This window comes from Notolepis coatsorum (genome assembly GCF_963971535.1).
Source record: "Notolepis coatsorum genome assembly, chromosome: 6".
Classification (NCBI taxonomy): Eukaryota; Metazoa; Chordata; class Actinopteri; order Aulopiformes; family Paralepididae; genus Notolepis; species Notolepis coatsorum.
The window spans coordinates 75,763,832-75,786,144 of NC_140170.1; the positions used below are offsets into that span (position 1 = coordinate 75,763,832).

Sequence of the window (22,313 nt, forward strand, 5' to 3'; positions counted from 1 at the left end):
AGAGTGTCTTCCCCTACTCTACATCCCATTCAACCTGTTTCTGTCTGTCATACTTGACCAGAAAAAGCGATAAACGCTAAAAAATGAAGTTAAAAAAAAAAAACTATAAATGTCATACCAAAGTTTACTTGACACAGAAGAGTTTTCTTTGCGGATACCTACTAGGACCATTAAAAAAAAGAAATTCTTTCTCCTGTGTTGTCCAGAGTTTCTCCAACCCGTGAAGGAGCGTCCCCGCACAGACTCTGCTGCAGCCAGGCGGATGGTAACCAGAGCCCTGGGGCTCCAGAGGGGTGGTGGACGAGCCCTGAGATACTGATCCTGTCGATGACCACAGGTGAGGAGCTCCAGGAGCCGTCAACAAGGCACACCTCAGGAATTCTAGGGTTGTGAGAAATAAGTGATTACATAACAATGTACAAAAGGTTTTAAATTAGTTATTCTTCCCTGTATTGTGTGCTAATTTCGAGCCTATTAACAGTAACTGAAGTTAATTATATTCTAAATAATATTCTATATTCTAACCATGAAGTGTGGCAACAACTCAAGTAATTACGCTGTGAGCTAGTATAGAACTAATTAAAAAGATAATATATTGAATATTATCAAATTGAAAATAATAAATGCATTGAGAATCGTTTGATAATGGAATTGTAGCCGTCATAATCATAAGTGAATTCCCCTCCAAGACATTAAAACAATTATTTACAATAGGGGACCTTTAACACTTTAACTGCCGAAGGTTAAATTCATGATATACCATCCCTTGCCAGCTCTATTTGTCTATGGAGAAGTTCCCCTTCTTTGCAGGGCTATAACTTTTTAAATTCTATTGCTAGATTGCCATTATTAGGGCCCATTCAATGTCCTATATGTATTGTTCAGGGTGTATGAACGTTAAACTTTTTCATTCACATATTCATACTAGAATATGGTCTAAAGTATAAGTATGTTTTTATCTTTTTCTGCAGCTTTCTCCAGAACGTGATTTATAGCTCCAAATGCATTATTTGATAGCGATCTGTGCCAGATACAAAATTTCAACTGGAGGTACTTCTAGAAGTTACTACACGTCATCTGATGTTGACCGGATGGGCGAGGGGGCGTTTATAATTCCGTGGGCAACGTTATACCATTCATCTAATGTGGGTCATATGTTCATCATAGCAGTTAGTAAAGAAGACGTTAGAGAATAACGCTGAATCTTACCGTGGCTTCCTCGCGCCGCTGGACGATGAGCGTGGAACTGAAATATTCCTATTATGGGATGTAGAAATATCCGATCCATTTCCAGGTTGTATAATAGTATATACGTCCAAATAACGTTGTTTATTGAGTTAGGGCGAGCAATCTATTATCGAGTGTTTCAAGATGGAGTCGCGGGAGCTATAGAGAGTGGCCGGACCACATTTGGATGAGTACTTCCGGTTCAAAGGGTGACTTCCTGTTGGGCGATCTGCCGATCGGCCACCAGATGGCGCTCTTGAACCGCTAGAGGGTTGAGAGGAGGCCAGCACTGTGTCTCAGGGCTGCGGAGGAAAAATATGATTTCGATCACAGATTTTTGAAATATTGATATTAAAGACGAGTTAGGGCATCCTCGGCAACTTGAGCATGGCTAGGAAAGACGCCTAAACACGTTTTCGGCACTTAAAGTGTTAAGAAAAACAGATTCCATACTGACATACTGTAAGATGTTTCTATATTTATTTGATGAAAAGATGTGCAGGCATGGTAATATATTTTTCTAAATGACCAAAGTCACTTTTCAAAGTGAAGCTTCACTTTTTTTTATCGGCAATTGCACAGAAAACACCCACTGAATTGGTTGGACACATAAAACTGCAACATCTCAATGTTTATTCAGTGTTCAAATACCTCGGTTAAGAACAAAGCTTCAAATTATTCAGTACAGTGTGATATAATAGAAATAGGCCTATATATAATATAAAGGCTATATATATTACCTACCTCAAATCCAGAAATACATCCGTGGGATGTCCAATGGGAGATATTCTTATTTTCAAATGCCTTTTTAAAATTCTAAACAGTAACATAGACTAAAACTAGACTTTACAAAACGATATCACAAGTCATCACATTGCAAGTTAACTTGAATATCTGTCAAAACAATCACTGTATGTTATCTTGTCTATATAGTGTAGCCCTCACTGGTAAATCTAGTTACTTATATATGTTTTGAATAATTATTAAAATAACAAATGTCCCAATTAAATGTCTTGAAAGACCAAGTGCAAGTTGTTATTAACCAAAACAAACGTTCAAATCAGCTATTCACCTAAAAGTGTTTTAATATTGCCTACTTGCTGCATGTTAGCCTAGCTTAGCACAATGAATGGAAGCGGACAGTGCCGGTTAGCCTTTGGTTGAGGTGTTAGTTGGACAATGCCTAGGCTAACCGGCGTCTCTACAATTCGTAGCCGCATTTCTGCAGACCCCTCTCTGATTGGTTGAACTCCATTTCTGCAGACCTCTCTGATTGGTTGAGCGAAGCCCCTCTCTGATTGGTTGAGCGAAGCCCCTCTCTGATTGGTTTAGCTCGTCACGCGGTAAAAGGCGGATGTTATGTTATCATATCAAGATTGAAGATAAAAAGATATGTACTACCAGATTCGCGTATGGTATAACGTTATTTCGCGTGACTTCGCGGTTTATTCATAACGTTATGCACATTTCACAACACAGCCAGCTGTTAGAAACTGTACATTGTAACATTATATAACATAACAGAATTAGTTATTATTTCGCGGTTTATTCACATAACGTTATATTGTTTACACTGTCTTTCTTCTATTATAACCCTCCCAAATCATATTCAGAAAGTATCACAGAGACTTCTATTGACCAAGGAATTAGTTATTATTTCGCGGTTTATTCACATAACGTTATATTGTTTACACTGTCTTTCTTCTATTATAACCCTCCCAAATCATATTCAGAAAGTATCACAGAGACTTCTATTGACCAAGGAATTTGTTATTATTTCGCGGTTTATTCACATAACGTTATATTGTTTACACTGTCTTTCTTCTATTATAACCCTCCCAAATCATATTCAGAAAGTATCACAGAGACTTCTATTGACCAAGGAATTAGTTATTATTAGTAAGGCACAACATTTAATGACAAACCAATTACATAATCCAACATATGTGTAAAGGCACACACAACATATTCCAGTTAACGGTATATTTTTTTAATGATTCGTAATACTTACATGCGTATAAATTGCGTTCCCAACCTCCATGTTTTGGGGGTAGTCATCAGAAACCTCGGATCCGGGATTCGGTTCCCATCCGTCGGGCAACAACTGTAGGTTTTCAGCCTCTCTCTCTGGAGCTTAACGGAGTTTCGACTCCTGGCTAGAGGAGCTTGTCGCGGCTCATGCGCATGCGCGCGCTCGGCCAATCAGAGAGGGGTCTGCAGAAATGGCCTCAACCAATCAGAGAGGGGTCTGCAGAAATGCGGCTACGAATTGTAGAGACGCGGCTAACCGGCACTGTCCGCTTCCATTCATTGTGCTAAGCTAGGCTAACATGCAGCCAGATAGCCTTCTACTGAACGCACAGAGAGGAAACTGGTATCTATCTTCTTGTCTCTCTCTGGAGAAGATGGTAAGCTAATTTCCCAAAATGTTGTCGTGTTCCTTTTAAGGAAGTGGTACACAATGATTGCTGCTTCATCGTAGAGGTCTGCTTCTTTTATTTATTTTTACACAAATGCTTTTCCACATTCAACAATATATATATATATACATACAAAATGGAAACAGTCACTCAGCTAGTCACAAGCATCCTTTTAAAATGAAGGGGCCCTGGAGGCATTTTCACACACAATTGTGGCTTTTTACAGAAAAAAACACCCAACAAATAGTATATAAAAGTCCCTCACTGTAATAATTTAATGACACAGATCTTTGGAGAAAAAAAACAGAGGGATTATGTGCCGATTCTGAAAACTAAAGTTTGTTTTACTTTAGAAACAAAAAACTTCAGAATTTTTTTTAAGGTAAACTCAGGGACATGCTACAATATTCAGAGGGGGAATAAAGTGAAGAGATAGTCATCAGAGATGTTCCAAAGAGAAGCAATCTGAGATGTTCCAAAAGAGAAGCCATCGGAGATGTTTCAAAGAGAAGCCATCAGAGATATTCCAAAGAGAAGCCACCTGAGATGTTCTAAAGAGAAGCCATCAGAGATATTCCAAAAGAGAGATCACTTATCAGCGTCACTGAAAATCCTTAGCACCAAAAATCCTTAAGTCAAATTGCTTGCTTTTCTGATCAACACTTTTGTCAACCGCTGATTGACAGATATTAAGGTATTGCATGTTTGGCGACACCAAGCTCCTGTTAATTTGCTCTGCCAACGTTAGCTACATCCAAAATCTGAGTGAAACCATAAGCGTATGATCCATGGCAAGTTCTGGTATTCCATCTACCTATCCAGTCACACACAGTATGCTAGAGTGTCCTAATATAAATTAACCGTTAGAATCAAAAAGGGGTTTTCATTGACATCCTAATATTCAGCATTAGAGGCGCTCTGACAACAGAAGCGAGATACAAATTCTATAGTTGGTTTCAGCGTTGGCTGCATTTTTAGGAACGGCTAAGACTACAGTACACTTGACTTCCTGTTGGGTTTGTTGCTTAGTTTGCTCATATCAAAACAAGGCCAAGATGAAAAGTCGTTATACAGTTAAGCTAAGTAACACTCCTTTTCTCTATCTGGAAGTCCTAAATAACAATGACCTTAAATTTTCCCATCATATTACTACTTGCTTATTAGTGCCAGATCACCGGGTTTAGGCTGTAGTTGGGTTTTGTCTTTTGTCAACCACCAACAGAGCACGCACCAACAGAGCACGCACCAACAGAGCACGCACCAACAGAGCACGCACCAACAGAGCATGCACACAAAGTCAAACAAGTACTGAAAATTGTGGTCATTCTGATGTTTAAAGTTCATTACGTAGAGCTGGGAGGTGTACAGAATATTAGAGCATATTGTCATGGATCCATTGGATTTTTACTTTACAGTCAACAATTTACACAAATCATCTAATGATGCATGTATTTCCTGATTCTAAAAGTTGTTCCTTGCAGCAGTATTGCAGATAGAAATTGGATTGAAATATACCCCTTTGAATGATAAAGCACCATTAAAAAGAAATACATAAAAAAAAAGTCAGATCACACTTTAATTCTCACTGGAAGAAAACAGATACTGTCAAATATCTTCATAGCGTCAAAAATAAGAAAATCATATCAGATTTTGATCATACTGACCAGCCCTAACACTATGATTTCTAAATCTCCCCTTTGAAACAAATACTGATGATGATCTATATTGTAACGTTGCCATTGCATCTAGCTTTTAACCCCATAGTACAGGAGCACCATGAGCCTCTTTGTTTTCAGTTGGAGGCTAAACCTCAACGACCCTGTGATTTATACATTCCCCCATTCAATTCAAAATAGGTTTTCATAAGGTAGGATGCCCATTACTTGATCATGACTATATTTTGCCACATTTATGCCGTCTCATTGTGAAGGACGACCCATCTCATAGTTTTTTGGTCAATGCTTTTGTCAGAGCACTAATATCTTTGAAAATGTCACTGGGACAGCAGCTATGCTGCTCAATCGTTTCAAGTAATCCTGCATGTTCCCACCCTAAAAACATTCCTAATGAGCACCGGGTCAAAACCTAATGTTTCAACGGTTATGGTGGGCCATACGCAAGAACAAAATGTAATTGTAGTTGACGATAGAGATGGGAGCATCTTTAACATCCTCTTTAACAGTCAAATGTGGTTGATAGCAAGCAAGCAGTTCATTAGTCCATTGTCCTTTTGTACCAGCTGAGAGGAGCGGGGAGGCAGGAGTGCGGCATTTCTAGGAGGGAGTGGAGCACAGCCCCCTCTAGTGGTTGTCAAGTGTTCCTTCGTTAATTAGTTCTGGCTGCTCACAAAGTCACTCTTGGAGAAAGGGTCTATCTGCGTTCTGGCAGAGTCCAAGGCACACCTGTGTAACGTGGCAGCTTCAGCTAAGAACGAGTGCCTCTTGGACTCAGCGAGGATGCAGATACACATGCATTCTACTGCAGCTCCTCCTATCGTCCGTCCGTGGGTCCGTGCGGGTCTACCTGTTCCCCAGCTGGTTGGTCAGTAACCCGGGGAAGGTTTCCTCCGTCTCGGGGCTCAGTGAGCCACCTGGGGGGGACAAACAGAGACGGATGAGGAATTGCTTCTTTTATCATGTTGACTTGTAGCTACATCACATTTTAAGAGGAGGTAAAAAGCAGCCTTGAAATGGCCAATCAGTATTTATGAACATAAAAACTATCATGGTGTTTGGGGAAATCTAGTGCCAGAACACTAGAGTGCAAAGGAAGAGTGACTGAAAACACAAGTTAAATGTATACATTTAAAAACCTTCATTGGTAAAATACTGTAGATCAAACCAACATATTCCTGAAGAAGGCGCCATTACCGAAACCCATTGGGTGTTATCAAACATTAAAACTGTCGGGTGAGAACCTTGCATCTCCAAAAGGGCCAACGTTTCAAAAAAACTACTTTAATTTTGAGATTCATTGGAGTTTAAATGGATCTAGGATCATGAAACTTGTAACCAAGTTTCCAAGTCGGCTTTTAAATTCAAGTAAAAAAAAAAAAAAAACGTCATTATTAATCCAGGGTTTTTCTCCCAACAGCAGTGGAGTGGATGATCTAATATTAGTTTATTTTTCCACAGGAAGGCTCAGCAGATGCCTCAGTTTGGCTGCCAACCCCAGTGTTCCATGTGGCAGCACCGAGCAGACGCTACAGGACCCCCACCACCGCTCGTCTGCTCCTCCACGGTCCAGGGTCAGGAGCACAGAGAGAAAGAGAGTGGTGCTACATCTTTGTCTCTCTGGATTAAAAGGGAGGGAGGGTGGGTTGCAACACCGATTTGGCTGAAATGGTTATAGGGCGGGAAAGTGGTGACCGTCGCCATCTAGTGGTTGCATTCATAATAGGAGTGTCACGATTCTCCAAATCCAACAGATTTGAAATGACCACACTACAGAACTAGCAGGGACCCTGATGTAAACAAGACAAACGTCTTTCTCTGGTCTGCATCCCCTTAACAATTGTGTGTATTGAGCCGTACTGTATTGTACCCATTCTGCAATCTGTTAAATAAAGTCCTGATGTGCGTGCATGAGAACAAATGGGCAGAGCTTTTACGTTGTCAAACTATACCAGTTCCAAACAGACTGAAGCCGGAGCGCTGGTCTGACTGATCTTGACAGAATGTCTTCGTCATATTGTTGGATATGAGGCGCCGATTGGGACAAAAGCCTGTCAAATACAAGACACCATCTATCCAGTTGATCTGCGTGCACCGCCCAGTTTTGGTCCACGAGAGAGGCCCAGATGGGTCCGCGGGCCACCCAGATGGGTATCGCACGCGGACCAAAACTGGGCGGCGCGGGATACCCAGTGACTTTATTATTTTCTTTTAAAGAATAAAGTGGTGTACTCTACACAGACAGAATGTCGGGAATTGCTAGAATAATAGTAGATAGAATTCTTAACAACAACGAAATATTAAGTTCAATAGATGCAGCACTATCGTCATCATGCAGCGAAGGCCCTGTTGCCCCAGGTCCGGAGTTTAATCCTGATGGGTTGGAGGAAGTTAGTATCTGCGGACCTGAGGCAGCGGGTAGGCGTGTGGTGGGGAAGGAGGTCAGAGAGGTAGGAGGGGGCCAGGTTGTTGAGGGCTTTGAAGGTGATGAGTATTTTGAACTGAATCCTGTATATGATGGGGAGCCACCGAGCCAGTGGAGATCATGGAGGATGGGGGTGATGTGGTCGGAGTGGCGGGTGGAGTGTGAGCATGCGAGCAGCAGAGTTTTGGACGTATTGTAGTTTGTTGAGGATTTTGGTGGATATGCCATACAGAATGCTGTTGCAATAGTCCAGTCGGGAAGTGATGAGTGCATGGGTCAGTGTTTCAGCAGCAGAGAAGGATAGTGAGGGGCGTAGACGGGCAATGTTCCTGAGGTGGAAGGCGGTTTTTGTGATCTGGTTTACATGCAGGAGGAAGGAAAAAGTAGAGGAGGAAGTCGGACACATGTTTCATCATGTCATCATTCCTCATCTATTGAACTTAATATTTCGTTGTTGTTAAGAATTCTATCTACTATTCTTCTAGCAATTCCTGACATTCATGCGCAAAGGCTGACTGATCTGATTGTGGAAGTGAAGGAGTACACCACTTTATTCTTTTAAATAAAATAATAAAGTCACTGGGTATCCCGCGCCACCCAGTTTTGGTCCGCACGCGATCCAAAACTGGGCGCGGACCAACTGGATAGGTGGTGTCTTGTATTCGACAGGCTTTTGTCCCAATCGTAGTTGGAAAGGTGTTACTCATAGTTGGAAAGGTGTTACTCTAGGTACTGAGGAGCGCCAGGCATCGCACCGCTGGGTCGGATTCTAGGTACTGAGGGCCGCCAGGCATCGCACCGCTGGGTCGGACTCTAGGTACTGAGGACAGCCAGGTATCGCACCGCTGGGTCGGAGATCCCCCACATCTGCACTTCTATAACGCCGGTGGAGTGGGGTGTTGATGTATAGCTTGGTCTGTTTTGGTTTATTTTAGTGCAGAAATGTATGCCGTGGAGGTGGAGAGAATTGCAAGCCTGCTTTTGATTTCTACGGTCCAAATCGATTTCTCCTTTTCATTAGATTTTCGACCTAGAATCTGAATCGTGACACCCCTAATTCATTAAGATTCCAATCGCCATTCATTTTCCCAACAGGGGTACTTTTTAATTATGCATAAAACGTCAGCAAAGCTTGACCTTTTAATGAGTTGGACATTTTGTAACCGTATAAACACTTCTGTGCATACGATAAAAAGGTAGAAAATTTTGTAGAACGATACAATTGCAATGCAATTTTAAAGATCCTGGTTCTGCAGCAAAATGTTGCGACACAAGTGCTTATACTTTTGCAAAATGTCTGACTTGTTCCAAGCTCTCACAGATTTCTAAAGCATAATATTCAAAAGTGTCCCTATAGTGCAGTGTTTCTCAATACATGGGACGTGCCCCCCCCCCCATGGGGGGCGCAGAGGCGAGCAACTGGAGAACCAGTCAGAACTATTGTTTTGACATCGACGTGTTTCTCGTGGCTGCAACAACCACAATTTCTCTATTAAAAAGAAAAGCATACCGTCTGAGTTTCTATTGAACTGTATTGTTATGTATGTTATTGTTCTGAGTTTCTATTGAACTGTATTGTTATGTATGTTATTGTTCTAGCAAAGGGGTTGCACAATAAAAAAAAAAAAAAAAATTAGTTTTTGGTTGAGGGGGAGCCAAAAAAATCTGGTCTGCCAAAGTTTGAGAACCACTGCAGGGGGACATTTTATCTTTTTGAATGCAACCACTAGATGGCGACGGTCGCCAACGTTCTCTGCCTACTGCATTCTGAATGTTGGGAGAAGCGGGGGTGGGTGGGGGTTGGGGAACTGGAGTGTGCTTAACTAATGTAGGTTTTTACATTGCACACTGCTGCAATTTAAAGTGAGGCCCTCGAGTTAGAGCTGATGTTGATTTGAAATGTATGTGCCCGTTAATTTATTTATTATAATTTTATTTTCGACTGTTTCAAGTGCCAGGAAATCTTTCCTTTAAAATTATTATTATAATTTATTTGTTTTACTCCCAGTTGTTGTGGGAGCGAGCTTATAGTTCTAATTTGATACTTTTTTTTTTTTTACTCACAGTTGTTGTGGGAGTGAGGTTATAGTTCTAATTTGATATATATATTTTTTTACTCCCAGTTGTTGTGGGAGCGAGGTTATAGTTCTAATTTGATACTTCAACTCACGTGATCATTTAACTCATCCCATGGTTGGGCCATTCTTAGGAGCTATGATATAGAGTCAAAGCCAATCTTAAAACTAAGGTAAAGGAAGAAATACAGATGGGGAAACTATACAGTTGGTTGAATTTTTTTCTCCTGTAATTTTGACAGCTTTTCTTTAAAAAGGGCATGACATAGTATTAAAAAGGTCAGTATTTTAAATGTACACTAACACCTGAAACATATCATTTAGTCATGTAATTTTGTGTGTGCCTTTTAAAATCTCATTACAGTTTGTTTTAAAATTCTCATTAATATAATTAAATTATATTAAAAACGTTTTTTCTATAAAGATATTTTCACTATAAATAGCTGTAATTTCTGTCTCACTCCACTACAAGACTCCAGGGATTCTTAATTCATCAGTTTGTGAATGTTCAATCTCGGATGATAAGCTTTTTGTACCATTTACCAATATTGTTGATTGTATTGTACAGAGTGATGGTGTCATTACTTAAAATAAGTAATGTATTTACTCCTGACCTCTCTTAACAGTAACATTTCTTATTACTCCCTGGTTACTTGTTACATTACCTTGCAGTGTGTTCACCCTCCTCTCCCCACCAGTGCACTTTAAACCTCAGCAATGTGAGGATAGGGGAGGAGATTAAAACAAGTGGGCAAGGGGATTTCTTTTTTTGATAACGAAGGAATTATCAGTATATTTATTTGAATTCGTAACAATGCAGAGGGAGAGATAACATAATGTAACACGGTTAACAACCAATTTCTTTTAGTATCTTAACATGATTACTCAAATTGGAACAGTGTGCCTTACATTACTTTGTTATAGGAACAAGTAATATTATTACAGCGTTAGCCCCAACACTGATTGTACTATTTTGTTGCAAGTTGAGCTAAACTTTGTGCTGTTGGCTGCAACTAACGCCTATTTTGATTTTGTCGATTAATCTCTCTCGATCATTGGAGCGATTAATCTAATAGAATGATAAAAGCTAAAATATATGGGAAAAAACTAAACGTTCCTCGTTATGAACAACGCTCTTTCAAACAACTTGCAAATTGATGGTTATAGAACAAAAAGTATAAATGTATGTTATACAGCAAGAGTGCAAAAAATATAGTTTTCAGTTTATAGTCTTCAGTTTGAAAGGAGCTGAACGGTTTAAATAAGAAAAACATAAAACAAACTAATTGTTAACAGGCTTTACATCAAATGGCGTCAACAACAGGCCATGGAGGCTTCATAAGAGGCCATTAATGTTACATGCACATTAATATTCCAATATTATTTGGAGTAGTCAAGTATTGCATCTTTGATTTGCTGCATGTAAAGATGGCTTTAACTCAACAACAAAAGCAAACATGTTCTAAATGGATTACACTTAATTTCCTGTCCGCTATTGGCAAAACACTGCCACGAGAAATACACTTAGATCCAAGCTGTTCCCAAAAAACACAATTCCACTGTCAATTTTAGCCAGGATATTTGCTATAATCTGTAATATTAATGTCTATGTTAACAGACCAAATTTAAGCCCAGCCTGGGAAATATGAATACCACACAGGGCTGTTAAACTTTGTGTCATGTTAAGTTAAATGTGAATATGTTGAAATTTGTAAATAATCGTATTAAAATAAATTTAAATGGATGGATTTGCATCATTCATTTGCATCACACGCTGAGAATGGATGTTAAACATACATTTTCTCCTGTGAGTTTTGAAGGTACCTTTTTATATATTCTGTACTGTATATATTCACAAATGTTTTTTATCCTTTTTTACAATTTCCTTGAATCTGGAATATTTTTTTCCCGGAAGAAACTACTTTGGTGTAAGTAACACACACATCAAATCTTCTTTTACAAAAGAAAGTTGATTAGGTTGGCATGTGTTCCTGGCTCCAAAAAAGACAGCAAAATTATTAATCAAAACGAATTGATCGTATCCTCTGAGTTTGTATCCTTGTTTCGACATCACAAAGGGATTATTTCTCAATGGCTTCTTTAACACTTTGAGTGCCGGGACACGTCTTTTCACGTCTTTGCTGGCCATGCTAAAGTTGCCGGGGGACGCTGTACAGCGTCCTTATATCAATATTTCAAAAATCTGCGATCGGATTCATAATGTCCCTCCGCTGGCCTGAGATCCACCAGCAGGACCCACTGAGCTCTCTGGCGGTTCAGGAGCGCCATCTGGTGGCCGATCTGCGCAATCGCCAAACAGGATGTTGAATAGAGGTTGTCCTAGACGACCGTAGTACTTCCGGTGCTCGCTATAGGTCCCGCGACTCTGGCTCGTCACACTACACAGTGATCGATTGCCAATAACTCGATAAACAACATGATTTGGACGTATATACCATTATACAAGCTGGAGATGGACCGGGTAAATTTACATCCCATAATGATAAGATTTCAACTCGACGATGATCGCCCAACGGCGCGCGGAGACTGGGGTGAGTTTCAGCGTGTAACGTTACCCTCTTCGATACTAACTGCTATTATCAACATTTGACCCACATTAGATGATTGGTATAACGCTGCCCACGGAATTATAAACGCCCCCTAGCCCATCCGGTCAACATCAGATGACGTGTAGTAACTTCTAGAAGTACGTCTAGTTGGAATTTTTTTATATCGCGCTGATTGCCATAAAACTATTGCATCATCAATATAATGCATTTGGGGCTATAGATCACGTTCTGGAGAAAGCTGCAGAAAGAGATGAAAACATACTTATACATTAGACCATACTTTACTATCAATATGTGAATGAAAAAGTTTAACGTTGCTACACAATGAACAATACATATAGGACTTTGAATGGGCCCTAATAATGGCAATGTAGCAATAGAATTTAAAAAGTTATAGCCATGCAAAGAAGGGGTACTTCTCCATAGACAAATAGAGCCGGCAACCTATGGTATATCATTAATTTAACCCAAGGCAACCAAAGTGTTAATCGGAAGACAAACGGCCGGCAGTAAAATAATTTCTTCCCAGCGTCTAAACAATAGCTCTGGGGTTAATTGACTTTCCTTGGTTACGTTCCCTTTTGTTTGTAATTCCGTTGGCCCCACGCCTAGACTTTCACTGTGAAGATCAACCTGAGAATCCACCGTGAAATAGAGTCCAGATGATATTCCTTTGGTTCTAGACGGTTGGACGCTTGTAAACAGGAACAACTCTCCCAGATCTAGAAACCCAAATAATCAATGGTGTGTGATATCAAGAGACGAGAACGTGGGGAGTCTAAGCTGACTTCATAACCTCAATGAATGATTCCTCTCGCTTTGTACGCCTGGCTTCATTATTTGTAGTGCTAGGCACTCGTAAACCAGGGGATGTGCCCGTATCCCTGCAAGATCCCACTGGTCACTGTCCACAACGCTTCTCATTCCCTGCCAATGGAACAGCTCAATGATTTGTCTCTTGGTGATGCCATCAACGGTTAATGCATCACTCCTCCCTAAACACCCAAATCCATCCAATCCATATAGATTTGCAGTATTTGAGTTGGAACGCATGCACAATTTGGTGTCGGAAGTCTAAAGGGACGGTCTCTGGATGAAACCACGCGATCGTCCGGCAACGTGTCCGTGCGAGCGCTTTCATCCGGAATGTCCCAAAACATGCATGGTTTGGTTTGATTTCGCAAGGCAGCAGAGTTGCCTACAAGATGACGCCGACATAAAAAAGGGTCCATTAGTTAGATTGGTATGATTTGAATTGGGAGGGCTGTCTGGTACCGTCTACCAATAAGGGTTTAAGTATTGAAAATGTCTTCATGTGAGAACTTATTCTTAAAAATCTTTTTACAAATTACCTTATTAACCAACTTCCTTTTACGACTTCCTCTGACCTTTATCCAAAAAAAGGATTATTATGATACTTTCTCTGTAGCAGTCGTCTCACCTATATGACAGTTGTATGTCCATATCCGATGTCCGTCATATCGGCAGCGGCACTTCATGACATTGTTGGTGTAATCCGACTCTGCAACCTCGTAGTTGGGATTGATCACCACCTAGGAGAGCACACAATTCATAGTATTTTAATGACTTGCAATATGGCGGCATTACAGATTCTACCGTTAAACTATTGCTTTGAGCTATTCAGAATGTACTGAGATGCAGAAGCTGTCCCTGCTGCCACACATCTGTTTCTCTGTTGGACTACCGGTACCCTCGCCAGGAATAACAGGCAGAATCTAACACCCATGTCTGTGTGAGCGGCGGAGACATTCTTGTCTACCTGGAAGATGTAGTCTCCTGGCTTCACGTCTGTCACGTCGATCCACTGGCAGTCGATGTCGTGCCTGTAGGTGTCGAAGCAGCCCACTGTGATGCCCTGCGACCCAAAGTTGGCACATTCATACCTCTTCTGAATACCTGGTTCACAAAAAAAGAAAAATGTACATTGTTACAAATACACATTTCTGGGTTTCATAATGTTTCAACGTTTGATTGGCGTGGTTTTACCCCATGGTAAAAGAAAATTCTAAATGAGGACATTGTTTCATAGAGTTAACTTCTGAGATGATGGTGTTGCACAGTTCCATCTGTGGAGCGTTACGTTATGTAAGGCCTTCACATTTCTGGATCAGCTGGTCTATCTAGGTGCCTTGGAGAAAGGCACTTCACCCTCCAACTGAGCTTCCAGGTGTAAATGTGTGTAACTGTCGAGTCTGAAGCAGCGATGTCCATCTTTCCTGGATAAATACCTTTTAAAATAAAATGTGACTGGCTACTTTCCACCACCTCATAAATCCAGACGATAGCCTCTTTCACACAATGCCCAGAGAATCAGGTGTGGGCAGAGAATCAGGGGTGGGCAGAGAACAATGTGTGGGCAGAGAATCAGGTGTGGGCAGAGAACAAGGTGTGGGCAGAGAATCAGGTGTGGGCAGAGAACAAGGTGTGGGCAGAGAATCAGGTGTGGGCAGAGAACAAGATGTGGGCATCCTTGCCTTGAGTTGCCCTTTTACACATGTAGCACAGGGCATGTGTTTCTCTGTGACAGACGTGTTCTCGTATATTTTTTATTTACTGCTTGGTTTAGGCCGAGGGGTGGCACATTTGCAACATACAAGCCACAAATGACTGTGTTAAGATACTGATTGAGTTACGTTCAGGAGTCCAGTGCATGCCATGTGTTAAAAGGAGCTTATGTCCATTACACATGGATAGAATGGTCAGAACGTTGCACTCTCCAAAGCGGCAGTATATGAATGAAGGAACAGGGGATTGAACTGAGAGGTGAGTTTTTACCCTCGTCGCAGGCCGTGTCCTCCAGGCAGAAGCTGGCCTTGTGTCCCTCAGCCACCTTGGAGCCGTTCAGACTCAGCAGGTCGTAGTGGGTGAACACCTCCATGCTGTGGTAGTGTCTGGACAGGACGAGACGGATAATGGGACATTGTTATCAGAATCAGAAAGGTCTTTATTGCCAAGTATACTTTTCACATACAAGGAATTTGCTTTGGACGTTACTGGTGCGACATTAGCGGACAGACATTAAAAGACAATACAATAAAGTGGTGGAGTAAAATTTAATTAAATATGAGCTAAGTTAAGCACAATAGAATAATATATTTATGAAATAAAATATAGGCCAGGGCTGTACGACTGTATAAGAGGTTGAATCAAATTATGTGGGATATAAACTAAATTAAATATAGCTCAATAGATAGATGATATTTCCCCTCCTCTCTAGCAAGTTCTTATACTCACTCCCCCACATGCTCAGAGACCACGCTGTACTGTTTACTACTGTACATTGATAGATCAATGGAGCTTGTTGCCCTTTGAAGTACATTTTTTAACAACTTCAATGTCCCTGTTTTTCCACGATAATATATTACAATATTTGTCAGCTGTATTTAATGATTTTAGCAGACAATGGGACTATGGTTTTCTGCTTGAGAGCTCTTAAGGGTAGGAGAGAGTTGGAATAGGCTAGACTGGAGAGTAGGAATAGGCTATGTTGATGATAAGAAAAATAATTAATTGCACTTATATTTACATTTAGCTGACGCTTTTATTCAAGTTCTGTACAAGTCAACAGGAAGGGTACAACTCTGGCAGCTAAGAGTAAGTTAGATTGTTCGTTAAACAGTGTTGAACTTGACTGCTACAGTCTTGGGTGCATAGTAGTAAAGACATATTAGTATAGTAGGTAGTAATATAGGCAAGGTAGATTACTTAGTAGTAAAATGCATAATAGTAAAAGATGGTTAGTATACCTATACTTAAAAGTATAAGTAAAGGAAGCTAGATTTGCTTTTACAGTGTAGGTACAAGTGATAACCTCCAGTTTAATGGAACAGCTGTGGGAGCCATCTAGCTTCCTATACTTATACTGTAACGGCCATTCCCATTTATAGGCCAGATTGTGGGAGCAGCTTTCTGTCGCCCCCTGCCTCCTCGAACCCTACGGTTAGCTCCCTCTCTACCTGTGACATTCGTGCCAGATCCAGGAGTGGGTTCCCGACAGGGGCCTGAAGTCCGAGCGGCCGTTGTTGTGGATCTGGGAGGAGAAGCGCAGCAGGCGGCGGTAGGAGTTGGGGTCGGCCGTGGCGGCACTGCTGGACAGACAGTTCTCCTCCTTGGCGCACTCCAGAGCGTACATGGGCCGGTCCTCCAGGTAGGTGGTCTGCTCCACCGCCGGGGCGTTCAGGACCAGGTCTGGGGCAGCTGGGAGAGAGAGAGAGAGAGAGAGAGAGAGAGAGAGAGAGAGAGAGAGAGAGAGAGAGAGAGAGAGAGAGAGAGAGAGAGAGTGAGAGAGAGAGAGTGAGAGAGAGAGAGAGAGAGAGAGAGAGAGAGAGAGAGAGAGAGAGAGAGAGAGAGAGAACGGTTTACAACAGTAACTCCATTGCAGGCATTATACAGGGTTTCTAAAAAGAATCTGGAATAAGGTGATGATGCTGTAAGTGGTATTTTCTTGTTAAAATAAGTGTTAAATAGCTCTAGGGCAGGGGTTCTCAACCTTTCTGCTGCCAAGGCACCCCTGTGTTCAATAAAATATTCCAGGGCACTCCTACATACGATAAAGACTTTTCCGGTCCTGTCTTTTTTGCTACAATGATGACAAAAGTGCTTGCTTTCAAAATAATGTTTATTTAAGAAACCGGGAAACACATTTGTGTGTATATGCAGGCTATATAATGCATTATTAACAGGTGTTTCAGGTCTACTGTTGACATTACACTGCTTGTAGTAGTAAGTCAAAGAGCATATTTCTTTAAATAAAATTACAGAACATTATAACTAAAGTGCGATCTGTTGCAGCTGCACTTTTCCATAAAAATAGCATAATATTTGTGACCATTTCTCAAACTGAAAATCATGTATTTTTTTTTTAAATACAGAAAAGGATCACTAAAATGCTATCTGTTGCAGCTGCACTGTGCTCCATAAAAATAGCATATTTGGATACGTTTGACCATTTCTCAAAAACAGAAAATCATGTATTTTTTTAAATACAGAAAAGGATCACCAAGTTACCATTTCTCAAAAAATTAAATTAAATAAATACAGAAAATAAGCACTCGTTCACTCAGTGGAAATTTCTAGCTCAATGCGAGGTCTGCTGCTGCTGGCTAATAATACGGTCAATACGTGGGGAGATCTTTGACAAGGCAACACGCATGTCATCCTCAAGGCTCAACTTGGCCCTATATTTTGTTTTCAGAGCTGTCAGCTTCACACAGATATGTAGTGCTGAATGGTATCAACACCTTAACTGCTGCATCATGAGATACTTGCACTCAGCACCACACTCTGAAACTAGCTCTCCAGGTGGTATCAGATGAGATTTCAATGAGTTCTTCCAAGACTTTGGATGGAGATGTGTCAGGAAGCTTTGTCTCAATGTTGTCTGTAAAGGTTTTTTCTAAATTTTTATGTTTTATTAAATAATGATTTTCAGATTTTGAGAAATGGTCAAACTTATCCAAATATTGTATTTTCATGGAAAACAGTGCAGCTGCAACAGATAGCACTTTAGTGATAATTTTCTGTAATCCAAAAAGAATACTTATTTTTTTTTTTAAATCTCAAGGCACCCCTGGTAGCTCTCTGCGGCACCCTAGGATGCCGCGGCACCCCTGTTGAGAACCACTGCTCTAGGGGACTGGGAGACCCATGTTACTGACCAAACACTCTAAAACAATGGTTCCACAAATCTCTTTTTTGCTTTTTTTTTTAAGTGGTGGGAATGAATTAGTCCATAAAAACGGTCCCTGGCCCTCTATGTTGGATTGTGTTTATATGGTCGAGTATCTATCTCACCCTCAGTGCAGGAGACCCCGGCGGCGAAGCGTCCGCCTCCTCTGGGACAGTGGAGGTGTTTTCCGTGGTGGAGACACTGATCCAGGGTTAGCTCAGTCCCTGAACACCTGACTCCACTCATCACTACCTTGTCGGCGGACTTGTCTCCTTCCCAATACCACGTTTCCTGACAGAACAGACGCAATGAAACTGTCAGTGGTTTAGCCCAAGAAAATACAACTCTTTGCTAGGTATGGTCTGAAAGTGTCCATGTTGGTGTTTGTTGTCAAGGCTACAGTATGTATAATGCTATATACAAGACTATATACACGGCTATATACAAAGCTATATACAGGGAGGTCAAACGTTTTTCTGCCATTACCGAAACTGGTAGAGCCAATATTTATTTAAATTGCATATTTACATAACTGCGTTCTGAATACCATTGTGGGCGGAGCTTCCATTTGATTTCATTATGGCAGGATGTTTGACCTCCAGACTACATACAAGGCTATACTCATACACTGGCAGCTGCTTTCATCGTTTCGCTCTGCAGTTTTTAGATGCAAAGCGCCTCGTAGACCAGCAATGTCACTAACCCACAAATTCATTCGCGGTTAGCCACTCTGCCCCTGGCTCACATGCATGGCACTTTGACTCATGAGTCATGTTTATAGAGGATCTGCCCTGATGGAGTTTTTATTTACGCCCCCCAGTGGGGAGATGAAGTGAGTGACACAATATACTGTAGGCACATTCCAGAGGATTAGAGAAGATCGGAATTTAGATAAAGAATATACATTAAAAAAAATATATATAGATGACCTTTTTTGGCATGCATTGGTATATTAGGGCACTTTAATTTAAGGGGACATATTATAGAAAGTAGTGTTTGCCTAGTCTTAGAATGGAATTGTACTTTAATATCGCCATTCTTTTACTTCACTACCTTACATAGTAAATCAAATATCCTGCTTCTTACCTCCCTACATGTACCTGTAACTGTAACACAGCAAGTACCAGTTACTTTAAATAAAGGGGTTTGCACACAATACATGCAATGAATTCATACTATTAAAAGTAATTTGTAACAGAGCCAGGTAACTTAAAATTAAAACCTCTTAACATGCGAGGGGCCACATGTGGGCCCTCTTGAGGAGGATTTCCCCACCTGCACTCTAGCGGCTCGGGTGTGCATATTTTTTAATACAATATATATATCGAATTAAAGCCCTATTTGTTGCCTGTCGATAGCCCTTTCAGGTGACAATCCGTTCAGCGGTTCTCGAGTTACATGCCGATATATGAGGTGTGCGCCGAAGTACACAGTGTTGTACAAATACAACACTGACTCCCAGGGCTCTAGCTCCGTCAATCATTGGATAGGGTTGTAGCCAATGCGTGTGGCTTTCCAATGATACCCCACATGGGGATGTACGAATCAGGGATCTAAGTAAGTAAGTCAAACTTTATTTGTATAGCGGAAATCAGTGGAAAATACAAGAAAGAAACATTGGAAAAAGAAACATACAAAAATGTGCTAAAACACTAGAATAGACACAGAAAAACTAAAACAAAAAACAAGAACAAAACAGACATGAACAGAGAGAAAACGGCTATGGGTGTTTAAACGGCCTGTTTTTAGCTGCCTTTTAAAGGTGAGCTCTGAGGGAGCGGTTTTCAGGGCTAAAGGGAGGGCGTTCCAGAGCCTTGGGGCAGTCACTTTTATATGAAATGCTTCTTTCTGTTTTGCTTCAGAGATTGTGCTAGATAAAAATAGATAAGTATAAAATAGAAGTCAAGTACGTAAACAAAAGTGTTCAATATACAAAAGTGTTCAATATACAATATACAATGCAGAGTAGAAAAAGTAACTGAGTTACAATACAATATACAGTACAATGCAGAAATGGGATGAGGTACAATTTAGGTACAATTTACAGTAAGGTGTAATGAGGTATGAGTTGTAGTGCAAATTCTTTACCAATAAATATAAAGTGTGTTAAGTGGGTGCTGCAGTGAGTTGTTTGTTTAAGGCTCTGTCCCCTTTTGTCTTCAGTCTGGTCCTGGGCACCACCAGGAGCTCCTGATGGGAAGACCGCAGTGACCGGCTGGAGGAGAGTGGGTGAATGAGCTCATTAATGTAGGGGGGGGCTTGCCCATGGAGGGCTCTGTAGGGAGCCAGTGCAGGGAAGCAAGGATAGGGGTGATGTGGCAAGATTTTTTAGACCTTGTGAGTAGCCTGGCGGCAGCGTTTTGGACCAACTGAAGTTGATCGATGGATTTTCTATTTAGGCAGATGAAAGGTGAATTACAATAGTCAAGTCTGGACGAGATAAAGGCGTGTACAGCCATTTCTAGTTCGTTGTGTGATATGATGGACCGGAGTTTTGAAATGTTTCTTAAGTGAAAGAAACAATTGCGAGTCAGATTTTTTACATGTTTGTCCAGATTCATGGCCTGGTCGAATATGACCCAGAGGTTTCTTATGTGGGGGCGCTGGCGCGCATTGATTTTAAGGGACCCCATGTGCCTTGAGGCAATGGTATCAGGTGCTATAATTAGTACCTCTGTTGAATGAGAGGTGAAAAGTCACGAGCGAAAACAAGGAAGAGAAAAACCGCCGAATGAATTGAAGTCTATGAGGAAATAAAAACCAGGAACGCTACACAGTTTACCAAAAATCGAATCACTCATTTCTGAACAGATTTTTATGAAATCTGGTCATGTACTACACAAGACTTCAGGCTATGGACCCACTGTGTCGTTTCAGCCATACGAATTTCTTGGGAAATACTACTTCTGGACTACTAACTACTACAGAAAAACGTGAGTAACACGTTTTTCTACAACTCAAGTTCAGACCTATGTTACACTATTTCATTAGCACTAAAAGTGGATTATCTTTATTGTATCAGAAACGTCAGAATGTCATCTTTCAAAAGAGACCAGGCTCATGCATGTGCTATAAGTAAAAAGTATAGTGTTTTGGTTTGCAAAAAAAGTATGCAGTCTTAAAAAACGAAAACTAAAATGGCCAATTTTGGGGGCGCCTGTTAAGAGGAAGGGAAACCATTACTGGACCACCAAACCCTTAGCTTAACCTATAGATACATGTGTCTTCCTACAGAAATACGAGGCCATGATGTTTACTTTTGATACCCGAGTACATATTTTTTTTTATCCACCTTTTCTCCCCATTTTCTATTTTTCTCCGATCCCAATTTCGTATTTCCAATTCTCCCCTCCCCTGTCTTGAACGTTGCTAGACTATGCCTTCCACTGGTCGGCTGTAGTGAGGATAGAAGCCTTACATCACGTGTCCCCTCCGGTACACGAGGAGGCAGCCTGTCGCATCTTTTCACCGCAGCAGCTCGAACTCTCAGTGACGAGGAGTAACGCGTGGGAGGCTCACGCTGCCCCCACTACTTCCTGTTTCCGCCGCACCGGCGTCACCCCCAACCGACCTGTAGGAGTCGCTGTCCACAACGTCCAATCCCCACCCACCGGCTTTCCCACCCTCTAACACTGCCAATTGTGTTAGTATGACGGCCGGCCAAGCCGGTAGCAATGCCGAGAGCTGGGCTCGATACCAGCAACTCCTGCGTCAGTGGCGAGCGCCTTGCCCACTGCGCCACTCAGCTGCCCCATACCCAAGTGCATCTAATATCAAATACTTTTATACTTTTATTAGTGGTAATCCTCAACATCCTCGTCTTTGTTTGTTTTGATGACATCGGTTGGTGATAAGTGGCCATTTGTGTTTTTCCACTGTATTGATTTGCTTTCCATCTTGAATATTCTAACTACTGAGTTAATCTTCTATTCATTCCAAACAAACTGCTGTGGCTGCTGGTGATGTAAAACACATCACTTCCTGTGTGCCAGATCATTTTCCCAGGAATGTCCTACCAGACACCAGTGTTTAGAGCAGCCAAGAGCAGCAAATGTAAAAGCCTTCATGAGTGTTGTGTTCACTCACAGTTAAAGACAGTCGAGGTGGAGTTGTTTCTTGTGATATATCACATTCACACTCCCAGTGATTTAGAGTAACTTGACAACTGCAAATACATGGTCGGTCAAAGAAAATTCTAAACTGACTTTTATATGGTTCTTCAGTGCAAGGGTTC

At 41.2% G+C, this 22,313-nt stretch overlaps 2 protein-coding genes across 3 annotated transcripts in view; one reads left to right on the forward strand and one right to left on the reverse strand.

The window, feature by feature from the left end:
• The window catches only part of r3hcc1 (R3H domain and coiled-coil containing 1), a 43,681-nt gene extending 36,783 nt beyond the window's left edge, over positions 1 to 6,898 (forward strand). For both annotated transcript variants that reach the window (XM_084316247.1, XM_084316248.1), the window contains exons 8-9: positions 207 to 337; positions 6,782 to 6,898. In XM_084316247.1, the coding sequence (XP_084172373.1) occupies positions 207 to 319 (113 nt within the window). In that variant the 3' untranslated portion in view covers positions 320 to 337; positions 6,782 to 6,898. The remainder of the gene's footprint in view (positions 1 to 206; positions 338 to 6,781) is intronic.
• The window catches only part of loxl2a (lysyl oxidase-like 2a), a 94,307-nt gene continuing 75,700 nt past the window's right edge, over positions 3,707 to 22,313 (reverse strand). The window contains exons 9-14 of the mRNA XM_084316246.1: positions 18,205 to 18,370; positions 16,368 to 16,608; positions 15,187 to 15,302; positions 14,171 to 14,307; positions 13,832 to 13,943; positions 3,707 to 6,237 (exon numbers count right to left, since the gene is read on the reverse strand). Of these exons, the coding sequence (XP_084172372.1) occupies positions 6,167 to 6,237; positions 13,832 to 13,943; positions 14,171 to 14,307; positions 15,187 to 15,302; positions 16,368 to 16,608; positions 18,205 to 18,370 (843 nt within the window). The 3' untranslated portion in view covers positions 3,707 to 6,166. The remainder of the gene's footprint in view (positions 6,238 to 13,831; positions 13,944 to 14,170; positions 14,308 to 15,186; positions 15,303 to 16,367; positions 16,609 to 18,204; positions 18,371 to 22,313) is intronic.